General features: G+C 44.1%; 2 protein-coding genes and 2 non-coding genes across 7 annotated transcripts in view; 1 reads left to right on the top strand and 3 right to left on the bottom strand.

The window, feature by feature from the left end:
• Positions 1-2,351: 2,351 nt before the first annotated feature.
• Positions 2,352-10,045, bottom strand: fam234b (family with sequence similarity 234 member B). The gene is made up of 13 exons (XM_061027208.1): positions 9,897-10,045; positions 8,148-8,693; positions 7,393-7,506; positions 6,197-6,364; positions 5,610-5,725; positions 5,320-5,470; positions 5,028-5,169; positions 4,236-4,430; positions 4,047-4,125; positions 3,378-3,545; positions 3,176-3,296; positions 2,746-2,972; positions 2,352-2,661 (listed from the first exon to the last, which is right to left on the bottom strand). Exons 1-13 carry the CDS (start codon positions 10,015-10,017, stop codon positions 2,659-2,661), a joined length of 2,151 nt encoding a protein of 716 aa, XP_060883191.1. The 5' UTR covers positions 10,018-10,045; the 3' UTR covers positions 2,352-2,658.
• A 664-nt stretch (positions 10,046-10,709) lies between these two features.
• Positions 10,710-10,863, bottom strand: LOC132954773 (U12 minor spliceosomal RNA). The gene has a single exon (XR_009665862.1). It is a non-coding gene; the product is annotated as a U12 minor spliceosomal RNA (small nuclear RNA).
• Positions 10,864-12,153: 1,290 nt separating this feature from the next.
• LOC132954768 (U12 minor spliceosomal RNA) lies at positions 12,154-12,307 on the bottom strand. Its single transcript, XR_009665857.1, has one exon. It is a non-coding gene; the product is annotated as a U12 minor spliceosomal RNA (small nuclear RNA).
• A 408-nt stretch (positions 12,308-12,715) lies between these two features.
• The window catches only part of poldip3 (polymerase (DNA-directed), delta interacting protein 3), a 7,194-nt gene continuing 4,909 nt past the window's right edge, over positions 12,716-15,000 (top strand). For all 4 annotated transcript variants that reach the window (XM_061027213.1, XM_061027211.1, XM_061027212.1 and 1 more), the window contains exons 1-2: positions 12,716-12,873; positions 14,757-14,857. In XM_061027213.1, coding sequence (XP_060883196.1) covers positions 12,806-12,873; positions 14,757-14,857 — 169 coding nt within the window. In that variant the 5' untranslated portion in view covers positions 12,716-12,805. The remainder of the gene's footprint in view (positions 12,874-14,756; positions 14,858-15,000) is intronic.

Here is a 15,000-nt window from a genome sequence, read left to right as displayed (position 1 = left end):
TGACCAGAGGAGTTATAGAAGTGTGAGATGCGTTAATATAAACATATTTACACACTCGGTCGTCAGTGTTATTGTGCGTCACGTCAGAACCTCTTCTGTTGTCAAGTCCAAACAAATCAAAACATTCAATGAAATGTTAATAATTTAAATCATTTACTGTAAAAACGGAACATGAAGCAAAACAAAACAAATAATCTATAACCCTTTAAAAAAAAAAAAAAAAAATATTAATCTTTCAAGTAACAGAATAAAAATCAGACTCAGCGAAACGAACACGATGTTTCCAGCTGAATTCTCAGGACCTGATTCACTGAAGGTCAAATATGATCGTCTAATTAAAGAACACGCTCCCCTGACTGCGCTGCAGAGCAAACAGCATCTCTGTGCGTTAGTGTCTTTTTTAAATGATCTATTATGAAGTCATTTGGGGGTAAATTGTTCTACATGAATCAGTATCATTGTATAAAGCATCTAGCTGACAAAGTGAAAAAATTAACATCTGCTGAGAGTCGGCGGTAACTGCGCCGTGAGAGATGAGATGTGTGAAAGAGATCAGGAAAACAATTCCACCTCTGAATCGCTCCGATCAGATCGCAGATCAGAGTGAGAGAGCAGCTCCATCAGAGTGAGAGAGCAGCCCCATCAGAGTGAGAGAGCAGCTCCATCAGAGTGAGAGAGCAGCTCCATCAGAGTGAGAGAGAGCAGCTCCATCAGAGTGAGAGAGAGCAGCTCCATCAGAGTGAGAGAGCAGCCCCATCAGAGTGAGAGAGCAGCTCCATCAGAGTGAGAGCAGCCCCATCAGAGTGAGAGTGTAGCTCCATCAGAGTGAGTGAGAGCAGCTCCATCAGAGTGAGAGAGAGCAGCTCCATCAGAGTGAGTGAGAGCAGCTCCATCAGAATGAGAGAGCAGCTCCATCAGAGAGCAGCTCCATCAGAGTGAGAGAGCAGCTCCATCAGAGTGAGAGAGAGCAGCTCCATCAGAGTGAGAGAGAGCAGCTCCATCAGAGTGAGAGAGCAGCTCCATCAGAGTGAGAGAGCAGCTCCATCAGAGTGAGAGAGCAGCTCCATCAGAGTGAGAGAGAGCAGCTCCATCAGAGTGAGAGAGCAGCTCCATCAGAGTGAGAGAGCAGCTCCATCAGAGTGAGAGAGCAGCCCCATCAGAGTGAGAGAGCAGCTCCATCAGAGTGAGAGAGCAGCTCCATCAGAGTGAGAGAGAGCAGCTCCATCAGAGTGAGAGAGCAGCTCCATCAGAGTGAGAGAGAGCAGCCCCATCAGAGTGAGAGAGAGCAGCTCCATCAGAGTGAGAGAGAGCAGCTCCATCAGAGTGAGAGAGCAGCTTCATCAGAGTGAGAGAGAGCAGCTCCATCAGAGTGAGAGAGAGCAGCTCCATCAGAGTGAGAGAGCAGCTCCATCAGAGTGAGAGAGAGCAGCCCCATCAGAGTGAGAGAGAGCAGCCCCATCAGAGTGAGAGAGAGCAGCTCCATCAGAGTGAGAGAGCAGCTTCATCAGAGTGAGAGAGAGCAGCTCCATCAGAGAGCAGCTCCATCAGAGTGAGAGAGCAGCTCCATCAGAGAGCAGCTCCATCAGAGTGAGAGAGAGCAGCTCCATCAGAGAGCAGCTCCATCAGAGTGAGAGAGCAGCTCCATCAGAGTGCAGCTCCATCAGAGTGAGAGAGAGCAGCTCCATCAGAGAGCAGCTCCATCAGAGTGAGAGAGCAGCTCCATCAGAGAGCAGCTCCATCAGAGTGAGAGAGAGCAGCTCCATCAGAGAGCAGCTCCATCAGAGTGAGAGAGCAGCTCCATCAGAGAGCAGCTCCATCAGAGTGAGAGAGCAGCTCCATCAGAGTGAGAGAGAGCAGCTCCATCAGAGTGCAGCTCCATCAGAGTGAGTGAGAGCAGCTCCATCAGAGAGCAGCTCCATCAGAGAGCAGCTCCATCAGAGTGAGAGAGCAGCTCCATCAGAGTGCAGCTCCATCAGAGTGAGTGAGAGCAGCTCCATCAGAGAGCAGCTCCATCAGAGAGCAGCTCCATCAGAGAGCAGCTCCATCAGAGTGAGTGAGAGCAGCTCCATCAGAGTGAGAGAGAGCAGCTCCATCAGAGAGCAGCTCCATCAGAGTGAGTGAGAGCAGCTCCATCAGAGTGAGTGAGAGCAGCTCCATCAGAGTGAGTGAGAGCAGCTCCATCAGAGTGAGTGAGAGCAGCTCCATCAGAGTGAGAGAGCAGCCCCATCAGAGAGCAGCTCCATCAGAGTGAGAGAGAGCAGCTCCATCAGAGTGAGTGAGAGCAGCTCCATCAGAGAGCAGCTCCATCAGAGAGCAGCTCCATCAGAGTGAGAGAGAGCAGCTCCATCAGAGTGAGTGAGAGCAGCTCCATCAGAGAGCAGCTCCATCAGAAGAAAGGTGCAGATAGTTTCTCTTCACATTCAGACTAAACAAAAGCAACACTTTTATCATCAGAGGTCTAAGCTTAGTGAATCGGACCTCGAGACGGAGCCGATAGAGGGAGAACATGATGAACAAATAATAAAGATATGAGCGGCCGCAATCCAGTCTTAGTGAATCCGACCCTGAGTGTCCTTAGTGCAGAGAAATCTCCCACTTCAGTCCGCTTCTATCCCACTCGGGTCCTTCCAGTCGTACCGTGGTGGCAGTGCTGGCTCATCACTGAACGAAGCAACACAGAGATTTATTATCAACACAACATCAACGTTTCCACCACCTGGACGTCACACTCCAAGCGTCTCTCACCTGCTGTCTGAAGGTCAGACGCCTGAAGAACTTGTTGACCTCGTACGCTCCGGGTTTGACGGCGTCTCCCGGCTTGCCGCTCTCTCCTAACCTGACGATTTGTCCTTTGGCGACGGCGGCTCTGAGGCCCAAACTCTTGACGATCTGAGCGCCGGGCTCTGAGCCGGGCGTTGGCCGAGAGGACACGGTGATGTAGAAAGCGTCTTTCTGGTTTCCGTGGTAACTCACTGTCAGAGAAGAAGAAAAGGTAAAACAACATGTTGTCATTCTGAGGATGATTTGTTGTTCGTCCTGTTTTGACGTCATGTTGATAAAGTCTGTATATTGTGTTTTATTTTGAAAACGCTATGTGCATGTCTGACTTCCTGTCCGGGTCGATCTATTCCGTCCAGCTTGACATTTGTTGCAGCGTATCTGATTTGCTTCGTACCTGCAGAGGTGACCGCCGTGTCCGTGGTGCTGTGGAGCTCCAGGAGGATTCTGGGATACGCAGGGTGAAGCAGGAAAAGTTTTCTGATGAGCGGCTGAGCTGCGGCGACACCTGGTGACACCTGGAGCGAGTCACGACAGGTTACTTACTACAGTATCCAAACAGGAAATAAAACAAACAGGTTTCTCTGCGTCAGACTCACTGTCGTCTTTGTGACGTTCTTCTGTGCTCTGATTGGATCGCTGGCCCAGAAGAGGAAAGCCGATTGGCCAGTTGAGGTCAAGATGGCTGAAGATTCTAACATCAGACCGGGACACACAAACTCAGCCGACCAGAGGAGTTTCCCTTTTGCTCCGTCGACGACCTGCGCCTGAGAGTGGGAAGAAGAACAGTACGGTGGCCCTGAAGGTCAACTACAAAAAACATTTCCAGAATCCTGCTGCTCGCTTTCTACCACTCCCACATCACCCCCGTCCTTCATAACCTCCACTGGCTCCCCCTCCCCCAACATATCCACTTCAAACTCCTTATCATGACCTACAAAGCCCTCCATAACCTGCCCCCCCACCCTCCAAGCTGTCTGAGCTCCTCCAGCCGCACTCTCAGGTCTGCTGACATAAACCTCCTGTCCCCCCTCTGCAGGACTCACCACCGGTTCTGGGGGGACCAGGCCTTCTCCATTGCTGCTCCAAACCTCTTAAACTCAGTCCCAAAAACCAGCAGAGACCCCCCCCCTCACTCTCCACCTTCAAGAACTCCCTACAGACTCACCTCTTCTACATCGCCCCCCCTCATCCTCCTTCTACATTATTTCTTCTTTCTTTTGTTGTTGTTCTTTGTTTAGCCTCGTTGAGTACTCGGTTTGTTTTACCTGCATGGTGCCGTTTGCTGCATGCTGGATGAAAAGATCGAGCACTCTGTCATCGTTGAAGTGTCCTGGGACTGGTTGGCTGTAACAGGCAGAGAGAGAATCACGTGAAGCATCCCAAACTCGACCTGTGATGTTAATGTCAGATGACCTCAGATGACCTCTGAGTGCACTATGGTTGACTTTATTCACCAGTGGAGCTGAGACGAGTTGAAGGTCCACTCTTTGTGTTTGTCCCTCTGGCGGAGCACGGACAGTTTGCTGGAGCCGTAGACCAGGACCCAGTCACTCTTACTGGAGTTCATATTAGAGACCGTGTCCAGGCTGTTGTGGCTGTTCCCAAAACCGGCCACAAGGGGGAGCAAGAACTCTGCACTCTCTGCTCCTCTAAAAAAAAGACAATAAGAACATTGAGGCGTTAATGAGACGTCTGTTGTTGTTGTTGTTGTTGTTGTTGTTGTGAGTAATGGAATGAACCTGCAGTAAACAAGTCTTTGAAAGAGGTTGCACCAGGAAATTCTTTATCACTTGGCAACCATTTTTATCTTTTGTTGAAGATATGACAGCTAACAACATAACTATGTAACCTTTTTATTGTTTTGTTTTTTTCTTCTGTTTTGTTTTTGAATGTATTTGATTATTTTCTGTCTGTTATTTATTTGTTTATAAGTCAGTTTATTCTTCTTGTTATTGTCTGGCTGCAGGCTGACTGATGATCCAGTACTCGGGGAATTGAGGATTGGACAGGTTTCCTTTCTGACTCTCCTATGTTTGTGCTGTTGTTGTTTATGTTTTTGTGATATATTTGAAAAATAAAAATAAAAAGACCTTGATCAAGAAAACAAGTCGTTGACGATCTTAGTTAGCGTCACCATCTTTTCCAGCACCAACAAAGATTAGAGCTCAGCGCCTCAGCCGTGTGGGTGTGACGCAGATTTGACACATCATAGCACAGACCTCTATTTTGCAGCTTCGGTGGCGTACCTGTAAATGTTGATGCAGGAGGACGTGTTGCTCTTTTTAAGCACCTCCCAGCTGGGATCCCTCCTCCGGAGCGCCTGAGTTAGGGGCATCTTCCCGGTGGCTTTAATGTAGATATCACCCACAGAGATCGCCTCCACGTTACCTGATGGAAAAATGACATTTACAAGTTCTGTCAAACTGCAGTGACGGTGTTTCTACCTCCTGAAGCTGCAGCCAGACCGACATCACCTCTCTGAACACACGGTGACACACACAGTCTTTTTACAGGATCATGTCCAGCAGATTCTTGTACCTAGTCCAAACAGGATGTAATATGCTCCTTGTTGAGTCTCATGCACTAAAGGGCCGATGAGGCGTCCTTGTCCGGTGAGGTTGAAAGGGACGGGATGTCCGAGCTTGGCCCCCGTCAGCCCAGAGATCAGAGTCAGGGAGAGATCTGAAGCCTGAAAATGAAAGAAATCACATTTAAAGATGCTAGAACATTATGTAACATGAATGTATGAAATCACTTCTTCATGCAGCCTGCAGCTCAGATGATGCTGAATAAAGCCATGGTTTAAAGGTGGAGTGGGGTAACCTGACCTCGTCTGCAGGCAGGGTGGCGATCAGCAGGTCTGGAACCGAGTCGCCCTGCAGGTCTGGAAGCAACACGGCCTGAGAGACGATGTTCTTCAGCATCACCGTCCACAAGTTCTTCCCTGAGGGGACAAAGGAAAACCTCTTCACAACCTGGGTTTGAATAATTCAACTCTGTGTTACTCCTCTGCATCTAATCGTAGTTCTTCTTGTTCTAAATCCACTCTGATCCTCTATTTGATCATGTCTATAAACCCCTCTATTTCAGCCCTGCTCAGAACAGGCTGTTTCTGTGTCTGTACCTTTAAATATGTAAATGAGCTGTGTCTGACCACGCCCCCTCTCTGGAAGTTGCTTGGGTGTACTCTGTCTTTCTCGCTCCATGTCCTATTGTTTATGGTGAGAAGGCAGACTCAGAGGGCAGAACAAACACCTAGCTGTGGGAGTGTCACCCACCTGGGGGAGGGGCTACTGCCCTTTGTGACGTCATGAAGGGAAAATCTCCCTCTCTCTCTAATCTGGATGTAAAACTGGAGGCTCAGAGGGATTCATCTCAAAACGTCTGTGTAGCTGTGACGTCTGGACTTTCTAACCTGTGGTGCCGTTGATCGCCATGACGATGGATTTTCCGATGACGATGACTACGGGTGACGGCTGGGTGCTGAACTGCAGCCCACACTGGATATACTTCACGGTCTCACGCGTGACTATCCTCCACAGCACCTGACCGCTGACTGCAGACAGCGCCACCAAGCTGTAGACTGAGAGAGCACAAAGTCAGAGACAAGTCAACAAAACAGGAAAACAAATGAACGTCTGAATAAAATATCTGCGGAATGATTGTCAATACTTTGACACCATGTGTTTGAAAACCAAAGTTTAATGTTGAAAAGCTTACAAAAAACTCCACCTGAGAATTAAACAAACGTACACGTGTCCTAACTCGAGCGTTAGATATCGCATTGCATGCAGGTGATCGTACGCCCGCTGTCCACACTGCACCCGTAAAATATTTACTTCTTTGCTCTGTGAATTTCTGTTTCCCCTTGTAAACATGTGATGCTTTTATTTTGAAGGTGTATAAACTGAAGTGTGGTGCTTTTATTTTGAAGGTGGATAAACTAAGGTGTGGTGCTTTTATTTTGAAGGTGTATAAACTGAAGTGTGGTGCTTTTATTTTGAAGATGGACTAACCGAAGTGTAGTGCTTTTATTTTGAAGGTGGATAAACTAAGGTGTGGTGCTTTTATTTTGAAGGTGTATAAACTGAAGTGTGGTGCTTTTATTTTGAAGGTGGACTAACTGAAGTGTGGTGCTTTTATTTTGAAGGTGGATAAACTAAGGTGTGGTGCTTTTATTTTGAAGGTGTATAAACTGAAGTGTGGTGCTTTTATTTTGAAGGTGGACAAACCGAAGTGTGGTGCTTTTATTCTGAAAATGGATAAACTGAAGTGTGGTGCTTTTATTTTGAAGGTATATAAACTGAAGTGTGGTGCTTTTATTTTGAAGGTATATAAACTGAAGTGTGGTGCTTTGTATTGACGAGCTGTTAACTCAACACTCAGGCTCGCGGTGAGCTGAATAAAGTTTTTCTCTGGTGTTGACAGGTCAAAGGTCAAAGGTCAACATGTCAATCATGATGTGGATATTATTAATGCACCGTTATCTCCACTTTGTACAACAAGCTAACGAGCTCTGCTGAGGGAGGAGAGAGAGGGTCAGCACCTCGTAGATCGCCCTCCTTCCTCGTCTGTGTGAGTGAAACAAAGAACAAAAGAAGTCTCACTTACTTTTGTTCCCCTGTGTGGGCCGGCTGTCATTGGTCCATTCAGTAACGCCCAGAAACACATCCTCCAATGAATCGCCATCAGAATCCCACAGTGCCAGCGCAGGTGGGTTTACACCTGGACGGAGAAAGACACAGATTTAACTCCGCCCACGAGAGGGATCCTGGTCAGCAGACACAGTAAACAAACTAAACTCTGAGTTATTCTCTGCTTGTGAAGTATCTTTGTTGTGTGTGACGCCTCTCTGCAGCGTCTCTGCAGCGTCTCTGCAGCGTCTTCATGCAGAAACAGGTCGTGACTCGTGAGGGGGGCCGAGTGACGCTCGCGCTCCTCTATAATTACAGCTGACTGATTAACGGGCGAGCCAGCCTCGACTCGCCACAGAGACTCCTCCTAAGTGAGCATCGTGAGGAGAGTTAGTATGAAGGAGGAAACATGTAACCCCCTAGTGTTTAAAATGGGTACTGCAGTCTAAATTCTAACATGGGCGTCTTCATATTTGTTTTTCTTCTACAGATTGTTTGAACCTGTCCTCCTGTCTGTGGTCACCCGTGTGTTTCTAGTCTCGTGTGTTTCTAGTCTCGTGTGTTTCTAGTCTCGTGTGTTTCTAGTCTCGTGTGTTTCTAGTCTTGTGTGTTTCTAGTCTCGTGTGTTTCTAGTCTCGTGTGTTTCTAGTCTCGTGTGTTTCTAGTCTCGTGTGTTTCTAGTCTCGTGTGTTTCTAGTCTCGTGTGTGTCCAGCGTGACTTTGTGACTTTACCTCCTGCGACTCCCATCGCTCTCTCCCACTGCAGCTTCTTCTCCAGCTCGCCCTTCTTGCAGGGAAGCAGAAACGCACACAGCAACACGAGCAGCATGGCGCAGACGAGAGGCACCAGGAAGAAGGCGCTCCTGACGGCGTGCTTCATCCTTATCCTCTTTTCCTCGTCTTCCGCACTAAGAACCCCGAGTCCAGCACCCCCTCCACACCCCCCTCTGTCGTCCCCGGCCCTGTCCCTCCCCGTGTCCCTGTGGCTCCAGTACTGCCCGCCTTTCCCGTCGTCTGCGTCCTGCCTTGACTTGCTGGGGAGACGCTCCCTCCATTCGTCCTCCTCTTCGTCGTCCTCGTCCTCCTGGGCCTCGTCTTCGGCTCCCACCAATCGTCCGGATCTGCCGCCCCGCAGCTTCGAGGAGCCGGCGCCGAGGCAGCCGTCCCTGCCGAGGCCATTTCTGGGGTAGTTGAGAACGAGGTCGTCCTCCTCGCTCTCGTCCTCGCTGTCTGCTTGGGTGAGAGGGTCGTACTCCCCGAGCTCGGAGCCCTTCTTCCCTGCAGGAACACGATGAAAGCAGTCAAACATCAAAGATCTCAGGAGAGCACCTTAAGGTCAAAACGGTTTAAGATGGTTAAAAGAAGCGAGCTGTAGCTCTGACTCGTTGACTCATTGTCAGAAGCGCCTGTGAGTCCTGTTTCTCACCAATCATCGCTGAGTGCAGCGCCGCTAAAGCTCTGTGATAACACGTTCAATTTCGGGAAAGTTCTTCACAATAAAAGTCCCTTATTTTCATCTCTTTGAGGTGCTTTTATTTTGAAGCAGACGTATCAGGACATCAGGTGTTTTCAGCGCTCGCAACTGAACAGATGAGTGAAAATAAAATGTCAAACCACACGGGTTGAGTTAATATTTACCCTCTACGGGTCAGTTAGAGAGGTAAACGCAGTGCCCTTTAAAAAAAATATACAGTGAGCTCACACACACACACACACACACACACACACACACACACACAATTATAAATAAAATATAAATGATAAACTTCATTTGAATTAACCTGGTAATATCAGCGATAAAATTTAACCGATATTATTGGCCGGTGGATAAATCAGTCAGGCTCACACACACACACACACACACACACACACACACACACACACACACTATAAAACAATGAATTACATTTTGTTATTCAGTTAAATTATTTTACTCTGAATTATATTTAAATCATTATTTAATATATTTATCAGTTTAATACTCTTTATTGATAAGTATAACTGTCACTATTTCATTATTAATATAAATAACTGTTATTATTGTATTATTTGGTTTCACATGCTTCAGTTAGGATGTCTCACTCCGACAGATAAATCTGAATTAAATATTTTAGGTTATTTTCAGTGTTAGCTTGTTGACGCAGCAGCTCGTCTGTTAGTGTGTTAATGTTAGCTAGCAGTTAGCTCACAGACAAACAGAAGACAGCTCTGCTCATTAAACACACAGAAACACATCTTTGTTTTTATCTCTCTGGATCCTTTCAGGAACATTTAACTCATTTTAACTCATTTTAATAGTATTTACAGGAAGATGCGGACGGTGTGCCGTAAATGAATAAATACATTATGAATGCGCATTCAGAGCAGAAAGAGGATAATTACAGAAAACCCGCCTTTAACGGAAGATGTGTTGAATCAAATCATTCTCTCTTAAATGTTGTCGTTAAACTGTCTCGGTGAAAAACGGTGAGAGCATCTTACCGGGCAGTTTGAGGGCACGGGACAGAGCTGCAGCCATTTCTCCTCTAACGGATCCGAGAGGCTGCGGGGATGATGAGCAGCGAACACGCAGGTTGGAGCTTCGCCTGCCCAACTGTATCATGGGACTTGGAGTTTTTCCTCTTTTAACACTTATCAATGAAGGGACTAGAACTGAAATGGGAAACCAAATTAACTAAAGGCAAATATATCTAAGATTCGCAAAAATATTAGTATTAGTATAGTATTAGTATAAATAAAGTATTTAAAGCAAAAAAAGTTTTAGAAAACACAAAATATTCTATGAAACACTAAAAAAAACATTTTATGGAACACAATTTTTTCTTTTTTCTTTTTACAAAGCCAAGCACCAACAACTGATGTTGAAAAATTAGGCTGATGCTGAAGTGCAAAAATCCTGCAGTCAAATAAAAGCAGCTAAAATATAAGAGTAATAAAATAAGCAGTGCAGAGTTAAAAATCGTGTTAAAATAAATTAAAAGTGTTTAATGGAAGGCAGCTGTAAACTGATGAGTTTCAAAGAACTGAAAGTTGGTACATCTCTTGGGAGGTCTGATGTCTTTTTTTTATTGAGACTTTAACATTTTGAGTAGAATAAATAAAGAAACAATAAAGAGCTGAAATCATTAAAATAATCTGAAGACTGACATTTAATAATACTCAAAGAAGCTTAACTAAGAATGACAACCACTAAACCCAAAGATGCTATACTCTCTGAAAAGAGCAGAACAGCACAAAAAGACCTTAATGTTATCTTTAATTATTTATAGTTTATATTGAACATGTTTGGGGATCGGGGAAGGTCCTGGTCCCACGAGGCATCTCGCGAAGTAAGCGAGTCACCTCAGCAGGCAGACCTTTGACCCTTCAAAAATTCTTCTCGTAATGTAAACGAGGACACGGGCGTCACCCCGCGTCGTTATTTTCCTTACTCATCAGTTTAAGGCATAACGCATCGAGTGTCGAAGACCGAATACAATACAGTGAGCAGCCCTCTTCAATCACGGTGCGACGTGAAGCTCACCTGCATTTGTTTATTTTAACCTTCAGACAGCAACTTTGTGGATGTTAAAAAAGAAACACGAGTGGAGGGGGGTTGGAGGTGTGTCTCTGGAGGCTTCAGTATGAAGGAGGCGTGGCCAAACAGCAGTTTGTTTTGGTTTCATGCTGGAGCTCAAGAGCGACATCTACTGGCTCAAAACTGGCACATTCTTCCTTTAAAGAGACGACAAATAAAAGCAGCTAAAATCTAAAAAGAGTAATACAAATAAGCATTTCAGAGTTATGGTAAGAAATGGTGTTAAAATAAATGTATTAAAATATAAAATTGTTTTATAAAATGCAGCAGTGAACTGGTGAGTTTTACACTCGATTTCAAAGATCTTAAAGTTGGTACATCTCTCAGGAGGTCTGATAACTTTTTTTATAGAGACTGTAACATTTTCAGTAGTGTCACTGTAATCCAGGGGTGTCCAAACTTTTTTTCTTGCGGGCCAAAATAGTCGTGTTAGAATCGCTCGCAGGCCACAGGTTTTGTTTTTTAAAATATAGTTGAAAACATAGGAAGGCTTTGTAGATCAGAATCAAAAGACTCGCTAAAGAAACCCTTTAATAAAAGGAAATCAAATACTTTGATTTCTTTGTTCTACTTTATTTGTTTTGTTCTCAGAGCCTGTAACGTGGTTCATGTTTTTAGAAAAGCTTTCTTCATTTAGCTCAGGTCATTAAATGGTTAAACAACAGTCCGCTTGTTTGAAAAAACTTTGCATACGTTTTTTTTCATAGTTTACAAAAAAATGTGGAAAATATTAAAAGCTGTAGATTTAAAAAAAACAACAACAACATGTTACTGAACATTTTCTATTTTAGGAATATTGTTCAGCTCTTGTTAACATGAAAAAGAAAAATAAGATAATGTGCCGATCTTAATCAAGACCTCAAAATCTTCTGATTCTGTATTTGAAGTCACGGGCCGCAAAAAATCCCCTCAAGGGTCCCAAATGGACCTCGGGCCGCACTTTGGACACCCCTGCTGTACATAATGTTACAGATAATAACAATAAAGAGCTGAAATCATTAAAAGAATCTGAAGAAAAACGTTGAACAATAATACTCAAAGAGGCTTAACTAAGAATGACAACAACAGAAAACAGATGAAATGCTCTTTGAAGAGAGCAGAGCAGCAGATAATCTAAATGTTATCTTTATTTATAGTTTATATTGAACATGTTTGGGGATCGGGGAAGGTCCTGGTCCCACGAGGCATCTCGCGAAGTAAGCGAGTCACCTCAGCAGGCAGACCTTTGACCCTTCAAAAATTCTTCTCGTAATGTAAACGAGGACACGGGCGTCACCCCGCGTCGTTATTTTCCTTACTCATCAGTTTAAGGCATGACGCATCGAGTGTCGAAGACCGAATACAATACAGTGAGCAGCCCTCTTCAATCACGGTGCGACGTGAAGCTCACCTGCATTTGTTTATTTTAACCTTCAGACAGCAACTTTATGGTTGTTAAAAAATAATACATAAACAGAACATAAAAAAGTAATTCGATGACTTTCACAAGACATATGGACTAAAACAGTGTTAAAGCGCTTTGTTGCAAAGGCTCATGGGTAATGAGGCATGAGTGGATTCCGCATTTTGTCAAGATTAATCGAGCGCAGAGCAGTAACAGTTGCTTAATCATAAAGTCTGTGTGTGTTCATGTTAAAATAAAACATCGACGGTTGTTTTTACATTTTTAATCAAATACAAACAATTAAAAGTGACATTAGAACTAATGAATGAACGTACAACCAAGTATCAAGTTTTCCGGAAAATCGGCATCCGTAGTCTTTGTTTCAAATGCGTATGCACGCATGCGCCGTGAGGCAGTGCGGGACAGAAAATGGCAGACGTCTCTTTGGATGAAGTAATACGACGGCGCGGCATCAACCTCAAGACACCAATTAAAAGGTACAACAGCGTCACATTTATGATTCAGTTTTAGGCTTTTAAGCAGCAGCAACTTCAAGTAACATATTAAAGCCTTATAAGATTTGAGACCTTTGGTAGCCTGTGTGCTAAGCTCACTTTAGCCCGACGTCGTAAACGTTAGCCTGAGCTAATGCTGTTAGCCTGAGCTAATGCTGTTAGCCTGAGGTAACGCTGTTAGCCTGAGCTAATGCTGTTAGCCTGCTGCAGGCCTTTAAATGTGAAGCTTTAAACGTTAATTTATTAATGTATTAGTCTGTTAGTCTTCAGTTAGATCATTAATCGTCCGACATTAACGTAGAGAAACGTTTGAAACTGTGTTCAGTTGGCTTCAGGGTGTAGCATCACTCGGCTAGCGGCATGCTAATATTTATGTTTTCATTAAAACAGGTTTTTATTCTCCCAGTGTGGATCTCCTGGGAGCACTGGGTTACAACAGGGTGGTGACTTGTTCAAATATGTTCACACTGTAAAATAAAATGAAGCACAGAAATGTTTTATTAACTTTAATTTATGAAACAATAAATTCATCTTTAAAAGTTTTTATTGAAACTTTAAGAACATAAAACATAAAAATCATTAAAAGTCTCACAGAGGATAAAAATACAAACAGAAAAACACATGAAGATAAAGGTAAACAAAGTAAGACTAAAGGTGTTTGTTTATTTATTTAGAATAGAATTACTTCATTGATCCCAGCAGCAGGTTGTCCAAACACACAATATGAGCAAAAAACACAATATAATATTAAATACAAAGTAAATAAGTACTAAAAATATCAAAACTAAGAATGTGAATATATACAACCAGGATTTAAGTAAACATTACTAGTCTTAAATATGGAAGATTAAATATGGAAGATTAAATGGACAGTATTTACATAAGTTAAAGTGCAGAGTGTAGACATGTTATCAGCAGAAACTATTCAATATAATGGAGAGTAGACAGACAAATTAAGTGAACATGAGTGCAGGGATCATTTGTAAATGTAACATGTGCAGAACAGATGACAGTAAGAAGAGACAGATATTATCATGATGACAGTTCTCTGCTCACATGAGGTGAGCTGTTGTACAGAGTTATGACCTTCGGTAAGAAAGATTTCTTGTGTCTGTCCTTGTGACAGCGGAGTTGTGTCAGTCTGAGAGCATAAACGTGTTCTCATAGATTACACATCAGGCACATAAAGTTAAACAAACAACTGAAGCATGGATTAAAAAAAACGAGGACCAGAGTTCAAAACCACACAAAGTAAAACCGTGCTGATCTTTCTTAAATCCTGTTGGAGATAGAGATAATGATTGGATTACATTTATAGAGCGCATTTCAAATGAGACAAGGACGCTTTACACGCTGAGAGGGACCAGGCATGGGTCTGTAAACCTTTCTGTGTTCTAACCTCTCTCCATTTTTCAAAAGCATCTCCAATATTGATCCTAGTTTGAGCACGTTTCTGCTCGTGGAGCTTATTAGAAACATGCAGAGGCTTTTTAGGTCGGGTACAATCACTTCTATCTGAACCACTTCTCTTGCCCGCTTCCATCGCTGCAACACCTGTTGACCTGATAACTGCTCTCATATCTGACAAACCGAGGGGCGTCCAAAACGGCCGTGTGGGGGTGTGTCTTAAAAGCGCCTACCTTCTCTGGTCCAAACAAATCCAGAGCATTCAGGAGCAGAATCTAAAGTTAGAAGGAGGACATACTGGCTGCTGCATTGTTGTCAGAGAAGCCAGCACTTCAACATGTTTCCTTAATGATCAGATAGTAAGATACCTTTATCATCTCACTCTCTATACAGCTCACTGATTGGACCTTTAAATCATGTATGATGTAATGGGAACCTTAAATGTTTCTTTCTCTCAGACCAATGTTCGGACGGGGTGCAGGAGGAACTGGCAAGGGGTTTGACGCCCGGCAGAGGATAGGGGTCAACGATGTTAGGCAGCGGCTTGGAGGAGGAGCAGGTAAGAGCCAACACTTCCCCTAAAATATAAAACATTTGACAATCACTTTTAAGGTTGTCAAAATGTTCAATAAGACCACACGTGTTTTAAAGGGATACAGTCTGTTATTTTAATGGTTAATAGTACAGGGTTAGGGCTTCAAA

The sequence above is a fragment of the Labrus mixtus genome, chromosome 20 (assembly GCF_963584025.1).
Source record: "Labrus mixtus chromosome 20, fLabMix1.1, whole genome shotgun sequence".
Classification (NCBI taxonomy): domain Eukaryota; kingdom Metazoa; phylum Chordata; class Actinopteri; order Labriformes; family Labridae; genus Labrus; species Labrus mixtus.
Note: the sequence above shows the minus strand (reverse complement) of the source record. Positions and strands in the feature narration are given on the sequence as shown.